The sequence below is a fragment of the Trematomus bernacchii genome, unplaced genomic scaffold (assembly GCF_902827165.1).
Source record: "Trematomus bernacchii unplaced genomic scaffold, fTreBer1.1, whole genome shotgun sequence".
Classification (NCBI taxonomy): Eukaryota; Metazoa; Chordata; class Actinopteri; order Perciformes; family Nototheniidae; genus Trematomus; species Trematomus bernacchii.
Window position 1 is genome coordinate 5,734,949 of NW_022987828.1, and position 15,518 is coordinate 5,750,466.

The 15,518-nt window shown below is 38.4% G+C and overlaps 1 protein-coding gene across 1 annotated transcript in view; it reads left to right on the top strand.

Moving 5' to 3' along the window:
- eys (eyes shut homolog) overlaps positions 1-15,518 on the top strand; it is a 149,361-nt gene that overhangs the window by 91,644 nt on the left and 42,199 nt on the right. Inside the window, exons 34-39 of the mRNA XM_034152200.1 lie at positions 147-337; positions 798-889; positions 3,342-3,492; positions 3,632-3,744; positions 4,026-4,279; positions 11,036-11,212. Coding sequence (XP_034008091.1) covers positions 147-337; positions 798-889; positions 3,342-3,492; positions 3,632-3,744; positions 4,026-4,279; positions 11,036-11,212 — 978 coding nt within the window. The remainder of the gene's footprint in view (positions 1-146; positions 338-797; positions 890-3,341; positions 3,493-3,631; positions 3,745-4,025; positions 4,280-11,035; positions 11,213-15,518) is intronic.

Consider the following 15,518-nt stretch of genomic DNA (forward strand, 5'->3'; position numbering starts at 1 on the left):
AGTGAAAAGTGGGATTCTCCTTTCAGGGATCAATAGAGAAACAGCAGCGTTGACTGTGAAGATGCATAAACTGAAGTCTGTCCTGCTTTTGTTTACCCTTTTCCCCCCATTTTAGTTATATTCTATTTTTCTTTTTTGTTTCCCAGATTCAAGCTTTGTTCATTACTTTGGGAATTCATACCTGGAGTTTGAGGGTATTGACCTCAGCGCACTCAACAACATCACTGTGAGATTTCAGACGCAAGTATCCCAGGGAACCATACTTTATGTGGACCAAGGACCGGCCAACGGTGATTTGTTTTTCATGAAACTCTTCATCTTGAATGGAAGCTTGCAGGTACAAACTCAAGCTCAATGGTTGTTGTTGTTATTTGTAATTGTTTTTTTAATAACCCCCCTTCAATGACCCCACTTGCCCAGACCCAAAACGTTACATTGAAAATATTGTAAACATAACAAAATTGCCACTCAAAAATAAATGCTAGCAACAACAAAGCTATTACAAAATATAAAAAGAAAAAATACAGGTAAGTAATGCTTCAAATGGCATTCCTGTCTGACTTAATATTATCTTTTGAGAAACTATAAGATTGTTGTCTTATTTCAGGGTATATCTTTGCATTTCGAAGTCATAAAACACATGTTTAGGGTTATTATGCATGATTATTCTCTGGTTTTGTAGTCGTTAAATCTGATTTTCTCATGTTTGCCTATAAAAGACAGCTATCGTGCAGTCAGTTTATACAGTTCATAGAGCAGAAACATGAGAGAACCCTTTTTATTCTCTCCCCTTTCAGTACGCCTTTTGCTGTAATGAAGAAGAAGAGGTCACACGGATCAGTACAATAATTCATGTCGCTGATGGCAAGGTTCACATTGTTAATATCAGGTATGTTCAGCATTGTTATATTCAATTAACCTTTAGAAACCAAAGGTGTGAATGTTCAGATCTGTGTTGTGGTCAGTTGTATAGAAGCTATGCTGGTGCAATTTGAGAGAAAGCATGTTGTATCAAAATATAATATTTTCTTATTTCATTTTACATCTTTTAAATTACAAGTTAACAAAGACATCAACTCAGATGCAGTTTATTATGTGTCTGTTTCAGGTGAGAATATTCTGATGAGAATAAAAAGAGGCATATTCAAGATAAGCTGCTTACAAAAGATCTTAGTAATATACAAGTTGCTTTTGAAAAGCGTTAGCACCTCAGGTGGTATTAACTGAATCCTCGGTTATCCACTCATTTCAAGTGTGGAAGACTTTTCTTTGTAGACAAGGGCTGTCACTAATACCAGGGGAAGATATATAATTGGCAGAAATCATCAGACTGAGAATGTAGATGTTATTACAAATGAGTAAATGGGCTTACATTTTAAAGAACTAAAGCAAACGTCAGAATGTGCCTATTAAAATGCATTAGCGATCACTGACCATGTTTTATTGCCTGTTCTAAAGTCTTCATTTGCAGTTTTTCATTACGAAAAGATTAACAAGCAAGAGCCGAACACAAAATCAATGTTTAAATGATTTAAAGTGAGGCTGTGGCCCCCTTTAGTTATATTGTTCCGAAGCCCATGTGCAATCTTCCTGCCAGCCCTCTCCATTATATTCTGACATGAGGAAGATTGTGGTTCAGTTTCAAGACACAAAGTTTATTATGTATGAGCTGGAAGTGGAGACAAAGTGGCAAATGTTCAACTCATCAGTTTGCATTTGAGGATAGAGCAATGTTGCAAAAAGGGCCATTTCATTTAAATGTTTTAACAGAAGTTAAGAGAAAGTAAAGTATTTCAGTTTTCTTAAGATGAAAATTGACCAGAATTAAACACAGATTAAGGATAATGAGTTACTGCAGGTGATTATGAACGTGTTGTGCCAAAGGTGAGCTAATTATCTCCTGTGGAAACAAAGCTGAGTGTGAAGGTTGCCTCATGTTTCTTGGCAGAATGCTGCACTGCCCTAAATACGCTAATGCAGCTAAAAGGCCTATCAGGTTTAAGGGGCTGCGAGGCCCAACCCTGTTTTTCTTTCTGCAATAAAAATACAACAGCAGTATGAATCAATCATAATGTTCTGTTCCAACCCCTTGGAGACATTGCTAGAAAGAGAGCTGTCATAACTAGAGGGTTGGGAGTATGGAAAAATGGTTCCTGGTGTCACAAAGCAAATTCTTTGTAATTGTCTGATGGCCGAGTCCGTCCATCTTTGTCTGATTTAACCCAGAGCTACAACACCATGGCCATCCTCAACGTCACCGCCTAACTCATTATAGACTTTTAATATATCTTCCCGTCAAAGTCGCTTTTCAATATGTTAAATAGAAACCCAGTGGGGCTGACTTCTCAAGGACAGTGAGCACAGTGCCCTCTGGCTGCGGGCCAGGCCGCTCTGGCAGACTGCTTCTAAATTAACCGCCTCTCCACGCCGGGCTCTAGAGGAAGGACTTATGCATCTCGGAGTTATGCCCCGAGTGTTTAGCCAGCATACGCAACAGCCTGCAAAGTACAGGCTTAACAAATCAGACTAGATTGCTTCGTGGGCCTCCTAACTTCCACTCTGGGAACAAGGGGTATCAGGAGACACGAAAGAGGAGGCAGTGCATTCGTGGCCTGAGTACCCTCAAGCTGCAGATGGTTAGACCAGATCCACACTCAGGTAATTATCTGCTTTCCCCTGTTGTTCCTAAAGTGGAGAATTGGTTTTTGAAATCTATGAATGGCTGTAGGGGGGGGTCCAAAATAGTTGTGTTTAGGATACCTGGAGAAAACTAAATAGAGGTAGGTGATCAATTGATATATATCCAGAGAGTAAACAAAACAACTAAATCCATTCGTCACAGTTCCCTGTAAAACTCAGCACACTCCTGTCAGACCATTTTTTTCCTTTTATTTAGGGATGCCAAATAATCGTGACGCATTATAGAAATTGGCAGATAAATGCTTTGAAATTAAGTATGGGCTTTGGCCAAAAAATATAACTTTTCCTGAAAGGATGGGCTGATGAGATGACATGTATTACAATAACAGTAGGCATAATGAAAAATCAATAATACCAAGGGAGAGACTATTGCAATTAGGTGATAAAATATGTGCGTTTATCAGTATCAGCAAAGGCGGTCGGCCAAAATGAGATGGAAAATATCAGCAAGTCACAAAAAGAAATCCAAAATCATCCATCTCTATTTCATATTTGCACATGTGGAAATGATACCTGAAAGTGCCCTTGTACAACCCATTCTTCTCTTAGAACAACATTTACAGGTTAGCAACAATAAGTGTTCTTGAGCTTGGTGTGGTAATTGAAATATTAACACATGAAGTGTTCATACTTTTTCATAGACAACACCTGACCCCCTGTGAGGCAGAGCTAACTCTTTCTGGTCATGAGAAAATCAGAAGTACAGCAAGTAATTACTGGTTGGGACACATCATACAAAGAACAAACCACGTCTTCACAGGCGGTCTGCCACAACACTATCGACTCAATCAGGTAAGACTTAACAGTTCTCTAGTTTCTCAACGGTCGTATAGGGGTATAACACTAAAATGGCAGCATAATAATAAATATAGGAAAAAAGCTCCTAAAAAATCAATTGTCTTGATATAATATTGATGTGTTTGTCCCGTAGAGAGCAAAACCTTTCCACAACTATACTGGATGCATGGAAATAATTGAAATTAATCAACTGAGGAGCTTTTACACATCTGATGCCATCGGCGGCAGCAACATAGACCAATGCAGGTATAGTACAAATAAAGTTGCTTCATCATGATCCATTCTTTTGATATAGTTTTCAACTTTGAGTAAAATATGTTTTTACATTTTTATGGGCTCACACAATTAAAATTAACCGAACACGTTAACACACTTGTATGAAATATGGAATTGTACCAGAAGCATTTTACTGTACATGTACTTCTCATATAATGCTATAACATAGCTGCCTTGGAATGCAGTCCATAACTTTCGCCTTAAAAGCAAATACTTTTAATTCCTACTAAAACTTTTGTCAAATTTTACAGATTGTCTCCGTCTGCCATAGAAGACTCCTCAAAAAGTTGGACAAATCAATCCACCAATCCTGACAGAGTGACCACAACAACAACAACAATGGCAGCTCCTGCACAAACTCCAAAACAACTTCTGCATGAACCTGGAGTTTGCTTTGATGGTCTTTGCCTCAACGGAGGAACATGTCACGATGTGCAGCTGCCTGCTGGATCTCTGCCTACCTGTCAATGCCCACTTCATTTTACGGGAACTTTTTGTGGGAAAGGTACATTTTGACTTTTTTTGTTGATATCTGACAATGTTTCACAGTTTGTGTACGTGGTAGAAATATATAACACACAGGCAGTAAAAAGCTTAAAAACCTCCTCTTCTGTGACCTCCGTAGAGGTATCATGAAGAGCCAGCCAACAAATTATGTTGCTTAATATATGCTGAGCCTCTTTGGCTAATAGCTTTCACTATGAGGCAGAATAGAGTGAGCTGCATTAGGAATTTTGAGCGATGTGAATTATTCAGGATATGATTAATGAAATGAAAGATCCATATAAGAAGCTTGAACCAACGCTGTGTGTCCATGTTCACCTCCAATGCTCATTGGGAATGAGGACACGACCTTGCAGCATTTGCTCAACATTCAGCTGTGCATGTTAGCAAGCCTTAGATATTCTTGTAGAATGGACCTCAGCTCTTTCCAAAAAAAATATGTATTTTGTACGAACTGCTCCAACGTTAAGGAGACAGTGCTACAAGACATGCATACTAAAGAGTTTCTTCTTTGGAGATTTCCTCTCGGTGCACTTATGATGTAGTTACTGACGTCCCCATGCATGACAGGTTTGACGGCGTAGAATAAAGAGTCCTGTAATTTTGCTGTTGTAGTCATTGTCTGAAGTGGCAGCAGCAGTAATGCTCGAGTTGTAACTGAATTGATGTTGTGCTTGATAAGGGTTAGGGTGGCTGCTGATGTCAACTGATTGACATCTCAGATATGTTGTTATGATAATCACGTTCACTTCTCTACACTTAAGCTACAGTAAATGATTAACTCCCGAACATGAATTAAAAAGTGACTTATATTCTATTTGCTTTGCATGTTGCACTTTGTACAATGTAATTATGATGGAAATGCAAATTATTTCAAATTGACAGTTGGCTAAGGACCGCCCCCAAGCAGTGATTGACCAATTACTGTAGCTTATCATTCATGATTTCGGCATTGCAGGCCGAGATCAGCTTTAGACTTTTTGTTGTGCATTGGGCTGTGCTAAGATCGATACCCGCCATTTAAAAAGCTTAAGAGGTGTTGTTTTTTTGCCTTTGTGAAAGAAAAGAAAAATCACAAGCGAAATTGTGAGGAATGGACTAAACGTAGTTAATCCGCTGAAGTCTAATCTGCAGTCCTTAGCATATTCACAAATCTATACCTCCCGTGGGAACTAATTGTTTCTTTTAAAGGTAAAAAAAACATATCATGCATAGTTTGTACTGTAGTTTATTGATTATCTGTCACTCTTATAATTGTAAAGTATGCCAAGTTCAAGAAATAAAAGCTTCTCTTCAACGCAAAGAGAATTGCACTCACAATGCTGTCGGCATGGAAAAGATGGAAATTCATATTAGCATTGCAGAGACTTTCAAAAATGAAAACAGGATTGATTTTCACCTTCACAACCCCTAAGGTGATTTCAACTGATAGCATTATCTCGTATTTACAGGATACATGGAAATCTGACAGCATGCCGCCCAAAGCTAACAGTCATTAACATGGATTGAGCATCCAGAGTGCATCTTACAGCCCTATTTGACACCTCTGCCATGTGTTCTGAAAATGCTAATTCACCGGTGTTTTAGTAATCAAAAAATGATATGTGTGTCTCCAGGCACTGTCATAAAGAAATTATGCTATTTTTAAACTTCACTCTTGTTTGCTTTTTAGTTTTTCTGTGGGCGGCAGAAATGTGCTGCTTACGTGACAGAGATGCTGCTTTGCTAATCTAATTATTAAAGAAGCTATGGCCGACTTCTAAACAGTCAGTGGAGATTAAGGAATATGAATCATTCCTTGATTAATTAACTAATTTATTCATTCATTTATTTTTTCGTCATTTTACCTTTCAGGTTCATGGAAGGGTAATTACTAGAGTGCTACAAAATATCATGACATGACATATTGCCTGTGTGACAATGTGCACGTTCAAGGTTAACCTTTACTAATTAGAAACACATTCTGACAAGCCAAATATGCATTATAATCTGACTATATGATGAGACTACAAAACATATCATATTTCCATCACCATCCCTGAAAAAGGAATCAGATGTTTAATATTCCCATGATTTTGTTATTTTATATTTTCCAATGAAAAATGAAATCTTTAAAAAATGTATAGGACTTATCAGCCTTTTCCTTCCATGCCCGTGAAGTCATATCCTGCTTATTCCTCAACTTGTCACACTCGTAAACTTTTCCTTTAAATACCAGCAGTGGCCTTTTAGAGTAATTTTCTGCTGCGTTTGAGGAATTTATTTTCCTCAAAAGCAGTTCAGTCTCTCATCTTAACAGAATGCAATCTCATACGAGCACTCTTCCAGCGATGTGCTTTGCAACACTAGTTCTGATGTCAGGCAGACGGGGGTCCAGGGGCTGTTTACATGCTGACACGGTGTCTGTGTATTGCTACTGCGACTTTGCTGGGTGACAACCTTGCCCTCACATCTTATTGAATTAAGAATAGACATAAGAGAAGGATATAGCCCCCGCTCCCGGTTAATTATAGATGCATCATCCTACCCAGTGACTAATGATGTGGACTTGTTTGTGTCCTATGAACTGCTGACATGTCATACAGTGTACATCTAAGATATATATCAGGAAGCACATGACCCCCTACAGCCTCTTCATTGTTAAACCAACGGATGTCATTCATGTTAGTATATGTTGTTATTCTGAAACGTTGCACAACGGTTTATCATTTGGCTTGATATATAGTGAGCCACATAGGGATGAAAGTATGTGAATGTAAATATGTATGTGTAAGGGCACATGCAGTATGTCAGTGTTAGTTAGTGCTTTTAATCAAGTCATGTGTATAATTTCATGTGTATAATTTCATGTGTATAATTTCAATTATTGAGGTTAATTTACTTCAGTTTTTCCATGTTATGCTAATTTATACCACAACAGTTTAGAGGAAAACATTGTATTTTCTAAGATAGTTACTTTGCAGATTAAGCTTTAATGTTAATTAAAAACTATAGTTTGAATACAGAATTAGCTGAACCTTGGTCATTAAACATTTAAACACTGCCTACTGCACAAATATATATGATAATCATAAAATAGTATATAATAATTATTAAGGTCATTTCGTCTTATGAGTACATTTCATTTCTTCATTTCATGTTGTTGCTTTTTTATACAAGCAATAACAGTTTTTTGAGTAGCAACAAGCAAACACAATACCGACAAATCATACCCTTTAAGTTGATATGGTGAACCTGTTAACAACATCTGCTTATTTACATTTCCAGCTGTTAAGAAGCAACATAAAGCATATGGTGAATATAAGTCCGGTGTTGACTCTGTCGGCTTTGTTGCTCTCGACAAACCCCTGAGGGAAATATCTGTCTCTTTAACTGCTAAATGCTCCACTATGTTGACCAACTAGTCTCTTTCTGTGTCTGCAGTTTGGTGCTGAGCAAGTAGTGTACTGTGGGTAATTAGAGCTTTCTTTGCAGAAAATTGCTCCGTGCTTTAGCGAAAACAATGCTATGTGATGATGAGATCCTGAAAGCTAAACAATGAGCTGAAACTCAAATAGATGATTCCCTGTAGGTTAATTACTCTTGGTAAACCCCCCACATTGTAACTAACATGCCATTTGATACATTATAAAATACTGATTGTAGATGCTTCAAGTAAAATTCGGTATGCAGCACTATAACATTCTATTTTTACATTGTGGTATTTTTACCTTTACCTAGGTTTAAAATCTCAATACTCCCTCCTACACTTACTTACTGTTTATGTGACGAGTGAGCGAGCCGAGCCATGCATCTTATATTTGCTTGTAAGTGCAGGATTAAGATTACAACAGGGAACGGTAATATATTAACATTTTCATGCACAGCAAAGCTTTAAACTCCTCTCTAAAGCTATAATGTCAGGTGTTATGTCAAATGTATTACTCAGTGTCACACACAAAATGCCTGCACACATCTGCTATATCACCAAATCCACTAAATCTCAGCAATGATATAGTTATTTAAAAGTGTTAAACCAAAGCAGCTTTCAGTCTTATTTCTGAGTCAGATTTAGTTGAAATGGTATGTTCGGCCTGAAAATAAGACATTTGAACTGTATTAGCTGTGAATCCTGCTCTCCTATGTTTGCACATCAGCTCTGCACCTCTAGTGGGACACACCGTAATTCAGGCCAGTGCCTGGTGGTCGAGTGAGTATTTGATATCAAGTAGCCAACCGTAAAACAGGTTTTGTCAAGATTAAGCCAGTTCATCTGAGCATGTCAGAGTTTTAAGCGATGATAAATTGTCCCTCCAAAGAAGACACAGAGGGTCGTAGACCTTGCCAAAGACACTCTGTCAAGTATGTAAGCATTCAATTAAAAGCTAAGTGATCAAAAAAATTAGTTACGAAGTAAATGGCTTCAAGGTATGGAAGTTGGCAAATAAAGGAAACTAGTCAGGCAGGAAATTATTCAGACTTGGTCTGTATTGATCATGACCTCCTTTTACGGCTCATTACCTTATGTCCTGACTTCTCGTATATTTGAAGCTGTGATGTTTGCCAGAGGAATAATAAAATGAAAGTTCGTAGCACAGTTTTGTCCCAGTTTTGTGTTTTCGTCTGCTTTTACCTTACCACGACTGTGCATGTTTTTCTCATTTTAACTGCCATTATATTATTTCTGTGAACTATTTTAAAACCCAGCTTTGTCAAATAGGTTGCTTTTACCTTTACGCTTACCTTTTTAATGCAATCCAATCCCAATGACAACCCATTTTCTTTTCAACAACAACATACCATTTTTGTGTGCATGTTTAACAACATCCAACAGTAAAATGACAACAGGAGGTACCTAATTGACTACAATTCAATTTGTTGTGCATAATTTTTATGAAAATGAAATATGAATTGGTCCTCAGTGTAATGTTTTTAGACATCAGTACCAGAGAGATTCCTGTAAATGTGGTGAAGATGATCAGGTTTTTTAAAGTAATCAGAAAACACTTTTAGGTGGTGAGCATTTTCTGTTTTTGTGTTTGACACTAATGGGACCTGATGAGGGGTTGTCGGCTTCCTGCTTTGCCAACACACTGCTTAGGTGCTGCCAGTTTTTTTTTTGTAGTCATCTAGTGCGTGTTTGCTGTAATTGCTGGTGTCTTTAAAAAATGAGCCAGCTCTGCCTTACCCAGAAATTGCCAACAAACATTACAGGATTGATTCATTCTTTTCAGCCCAAGGAAGTCATTACTCAACAAAAGACACACAGTTTTTATTTTCTCTTTGTAATTTGAAGTATCGGCTTTCATGTTTGCTCCACTTAACTCTTTGTGCAACTCTGAAGTGTCATCCACTCCGATTGGCTGTGAAAAGAGCAAGTGTCGAAAAAGTGCCAGAGCACACAGGCGAAGATAACAGGATTATGACCGTTTGAGAAATGACTAAAAACTCTTCTCTGTTGGTCTGGTGACTGATCATTAAACTGGACCAAGTCTGCGTTTCTGTCCCCCAGGCCACTGAGATGTCCGATCTGTCAAACGTTGCTCGTATTTCCACATACTATTGACTTGGTTCCTTTTCGAGCCTAGTTAAAGCCATTTCAGGATAAGCTGTAGACATGAATGACTTATATCCAGGAATTGTGCTGTCCTTGTTGCCATAAATAAAATCATTCGAGCCCTTTCCACCAGTAGTATCTGACTCACAGATCAAGCAGGCCAACAGAAAATTAAAACAAAAATACAGCAGCCACATAGTCCTCTTTTCTTTAACTATCATATTGTAGCTTATAATACATGCAATTGAAAAACGATCGCAACTTTATTTACTTCATTATTTTCACGGCACAATAACATGGTGTACACATTTGAAATAACACAAATCTCAATGCCTCAGAAGCACATTTCCTATTTAACCTGATTTCACATTATCAGAGAAAATGTACTATATACTGAGTTGTGACAGTTAAATGACTAAGAAACCCTGTTACTTACTTAAACTCTGACACTGATTTAACATCCATTTGCCTCCGCCATTGCCACTGCATAGCCGATCCAAGACCACTGCTAACTGTATGTTACATCTTCATCAAATGCCTCTTTTTTATATTTCTTGTCTTTGATTTTTCTGCTCTTAATGCTGTCAGTCAGTCATGTCTGCTTTTAAAATCCATTTCATCCAACATCAAAGCACTAAAAAAAGTGAACATGAGTCATGAGATGATATTCATGTATCTCTGACAATAAAAGAGTAGTTTCTTGAACCCACCAGATCCTGTACATTAAGAGCTCCTCTGCTGAGGATAAACTGCGGTTTTCCTTCAGAGCTGGACTCTGAAGGTAGAATCCCCTGAGCTTCGGTCGGGGTGGCCTATATTAAATGGACAGTCATGCACCTGAACAGCAAGCCATTCACCAGGTGTACAATGTCCTCGGTGTAAAAGCCAGCAGATCATCACTGGCTTGTGGAGTTGATGACCTGAGCCGGTACCTCCTCCGCCTCTGCTTAAAGTCATTCCACTTTTTCATCCAGTGGGAAATAACTGACAGGCCATGCAGACTCTGCTCGCAGACAAGCTTCAGTGCTGCCAAGCCACACAGCAGCCAACTCTTTCTGTTCTGTTGACTAACAAATAGCACTGTAGGGCATTGTTTTCACACAATTCTGGTTGTGTAATGTTTTGGAGTACAAATGTATTTTCTAAGGAATTGTAGGATTCTACTCGCTTTTCTCTTTTGATCTAAATGAATTTCATCTATTTCAATTTTTTTCTTTCTAGGTACCACAGTATACATCCCCTCATTTGATGGCACATCTTATTTGGAGCTGCAGCCCCTTTCATCCCATCTCCAGCCTTCTGGTGCCACTAATAATCTCCCTGCTACGCTCAAGGACACCACTGTTATTCTTAGTTTGACAGTGAAAACCAGATCTGCTCAAGGCACAATCCTCTACAGTGAGTACAGTCCCATTTTCTTTCAAACATTTAAAAGCACTGCAACGCTGATAGCAAGTAGATCACATTTAGAAAATAAACATGCATCTGTGTTAATATGCCCATTTTGTTGAATACATTTATTAAAAAGTATAACTTGTGTCATGTGAGTGAAAGAATTATGTGTATACCCTCCAATTAAAAACATCAATTGATAGTATTAGAATGTTTTAAGTGGCTAATATTCTTGCTGCTGTGCCTTGTATGTGGGTTAAATGTCCATTTCGATCGGTGTCTGCCATACAGATAAAATGAACTGCTTAGAGTTTCCTTTAATAAGGCTACTGTATGTAATAGTGTAAATATTGACTTCATAATTAATTAACGGGACACTGGTATGTTTAGAGTGTCAGGATGCATAACTTTTAGTTTTATTAAATACTCTTTAGTTTAAGAAATTGTGCAACATTTTTGAGAATACATAAGCTGCACTATGCAATTACAGGCAGGAGAGAGTTAGCTTACCATAATCACTGGATATCTTGGTTGACAGCGATGTAATTTCTGCAATCTGCTTTAAAAACAAAGTATGAAGGCAACCCATGGTGGTTTATGTGTGTTATGTGCCAGAGTATCTCTTGGCCGGGCCCACTGTAGGTTCCTGACAAGCAAAAAAGAAAATGTCACTGCACCTGTTCCCCCGCTAAGCTAAGCTAACCGGCAGCTGGCTTCATATTTGCTATGCAGACACAAAAGTTACGCCTGGCAAAGAATAAATAAGCACATAAAACCTAAAACTAATGTATATAATATTTGATATTATCAGAAGGAAATTGTCTTCCAAATGTCCCCAAGATCCTCTGAAGAGAGGGGTAAGTCTACACTGCATACTGTTTTCCCAATAAGTTATAACTTAAGGAGATGTTCTTGTCTCCCCTTTTGTTACTGTCACGCTTGTTATCACTGTTATTAATGTGCACAACATCTTTTATTTTTGTATCAATAATAATGCAGAAATTAAACAACAGCCTGTGCTTTGTTAATTTACCACTGATTACATTAAACATGATCCTGTTTCTGAGTGTTAGCAAGCTGGATGCCTGGCAACGGTTATGGCGATATAGAAAAAACAAAACACTTCATGTAATTTGAATTGATTCTACTTCCATAACATGTTCATACACAAAGGATGAATAATAACTACCTGTGGTGTTTCTTTATAATCGTTGTTAAACATATTTACTCCTAAATATTTGTCACTGGATGGATAAAAAGATCAGCACTATGACTCATCTGTTTGCTGTTTCAGTGAACTGTGGGACACAAAGATGATTACTGTGTTTCCAAGGCTATAGGAGAAAGGCATGGAAGCACTGAGACACATTTAAGAAGAAAAGTATTATAATTGAACCAGCTTTTATGTTCTGTTGAGATAAGGTCATTTGTAACATGTATTTCCCAAAATGTTTTTTTTACCACAAGCTAAGCTATGTGATACAATTGTGGAATACAATGCTTTGGGGAAGGACGAAAGATAGCCTTGCATTTGTAGACAGCTGTGAGTATGTGTCTACAACCATGAGCTCCACATTACACCCAGATCCTACCAGCTCTTTTGTTCCCACACCTGCACACACACACACACACACACACACACACACACACACACACACACACACACACACACACACACACACACACACACACACACACACACACACACACACACACACACACACACAGATTCTCTTTTGTTACTGAAGGAGATTTGGATAGGTAGGCCTGACAACCACTGAGTAGACCCTCTTAACAATAGAGCATTGTTTTTGGAAGAATGGGAGTGAGTAGGTTCTTTTTTTGCGAAAGCTGAGCCATGAGAACTTTGTTCCATTTATCCGGCTTTATGTGTATTATACATCTGTTCCTTCAATGTGTTAGGTACCAGCCAGCCTAGGGGTAATGCCGCTACATGAATGCCTTGAGCTGCGGGTCCTCTAATGACTCCAGAAACATCCAAATGTGTGTCTCCGTGGATCGCAGCTCTTGGTTTTAAAAACTGAAACCACCTTGATCTTGTGAGGCTACGGTTGTCCCCGTATGACACCCCAGCAAGTCAGGTGCAAATCTGACAGAACTGTAACCACCACAGGTGATTAAATCCCACAAAAATGGTATAGACATCTCAAAATGGATCTTGCCGATATAAGTCTGTGACGTTGTCTAAGGTCTTTTACCTCTAATTAAAACATCTGCATATATATTAAGCATTACAATATAACACAGGGTCCATCTGTACCTTCTTTCCTTAGATCAAAATGTATATCGTCTGCCTCCGATATATATATATATATATATGTAAGCTCTATTGTCCAAATGTTTAATTTTTTTTGAACTTATGCCATAAAACCATTGCATTCCTTAGAGTTATAATAGCGTCTCTCCGAGCTGATATTGGCCTCTCATGAATGCGTAAGTGTTCCACCAAAGATTTAAATCTTTGTATTTAAGGAGCTATTAATTAGCCAGATCTCAAGACCTAAGAGGGCTCTAAATTAGTGCTTTATATAAGGTTGGTGCACTTGAAAGGTCAGTCAGCTAAGCCTTAAACACACATAGGCCATGGAGCTATCCAACTTAAGACAAAGATACAGTATCCTGTCTGACACTAATTCAAGTGATGTGACGTTTTTCCCAATTGGATATAGGAGTTGTTCAATATAAATTATTACAAGCCTTCCCTATTTAACTAGAACCCATAAAGCATATCTGTCTGTGATGATCAAGAGCACCCTAACCAAGTTAAGAAAAAATCATCTTGTTTTCACAGTCAACACAGTGTTAATGCAGCATTAGGAAGCAAACATTTGGGTGGCAACGAAAGTTTGGGGCATCTGAAATCGACTTTTTCATATTTTTCTCATAACAAAAAATTAAGAGAAATATCAGCGAAATGTGTGTTGCTCATGTTAAGAAACTATTTACATCTTTCAAATAATATGTTTGAGAGCAGCAGAATAATTTTAAAGCAGAGCTTTTTTAAGATTCTCTACCCTGTACTTAAATGAATATGTGTTTTGGTATGTTTTTTGGAGAAACAGCTCATTACATTAGTGCAGAAGGACACTGGTCTTTTTTCTCAGTCGTATTCTTAGATGCTCTCTAATACTTGATTGTGAATACCTTTACGATTATAAAAAGGCATGTTCTGTATATGAAAGATCTTGCATTTATAAGACTTAAATATGAAATAGAACAAAGACAAATCCCTTAACTATATATTAGGGCTGTCAGTCGATTAAAATATTTAATCGCGATTAATCGCATGATTGTCCATAGTTAATCGCGATTAATCGCAAATTAATCGCACATTTTTTATCTGTTCTAAATGTACCTTAGAGGGATATTTTTCAAGTTTTTAATACTCATATCAACATATGAGTGGACAAATATGCTTTATATGTTTGTTTATTATCATTTGAACAATGACAAATATCCTCATGAATATTAAACACAACAACCTCTGAACATTACAAATATTCGCCTCAATTCAACCTGGAACCTCTCATACAATAATACAATACTGTGTGTGTGTGTGTGTGTGTGTGTGTGTGTGTGTGTGTGTGTGTGTGTGTGGTGTGTGTGTGTGTGTGTGTGTGTGTGTGTGTGTGTGTGTGTGTGTGTGTGTGTGTATCGTTGGAGCTATGTGCAGCTCAAGGCATATATGCTCGAACGGGAGCTGCAATCATGTTGCGCGTACTGAGTGTGCTGACTTTTCGTACAATGTCCCACTGTCTGGCTACCTGCATAAAGTCAAGTGCTCGGCGCAGTTGTCGGCGAAATGTCATTGAAACAGCTCCTTATATCCGTTAGCGCAGCTAGCTAGCACCGGATGCTAACAACAACAACACGTAAGGTGTGCCTCGCTCGCGCGAGTCGCGCCGCGCCACACATACATACACACACACACACACACACACACACACACACACACACACACACACACACACACACACACACACACACACACACACACACACACACACACACACACACACACACACACACACACACACACACACACACACACACACACACACACACACACACACACACACACACACACACACACACACACACACACACACACCACACACACACACACCCTCCCGGTCCTCCCGATGGCCAGTCCGGGCCTGCCGGTGAGCGTGGAAGTGTGGTCTGCCACAAGCGGGCGGCAGGAACGGGGCTGTCAGCATCAGCTTGTACAGTAGATGGTATTTTAAACTCGATGCGCTCTGAAACTACGGCGGCCGAGGACAAAAAATAC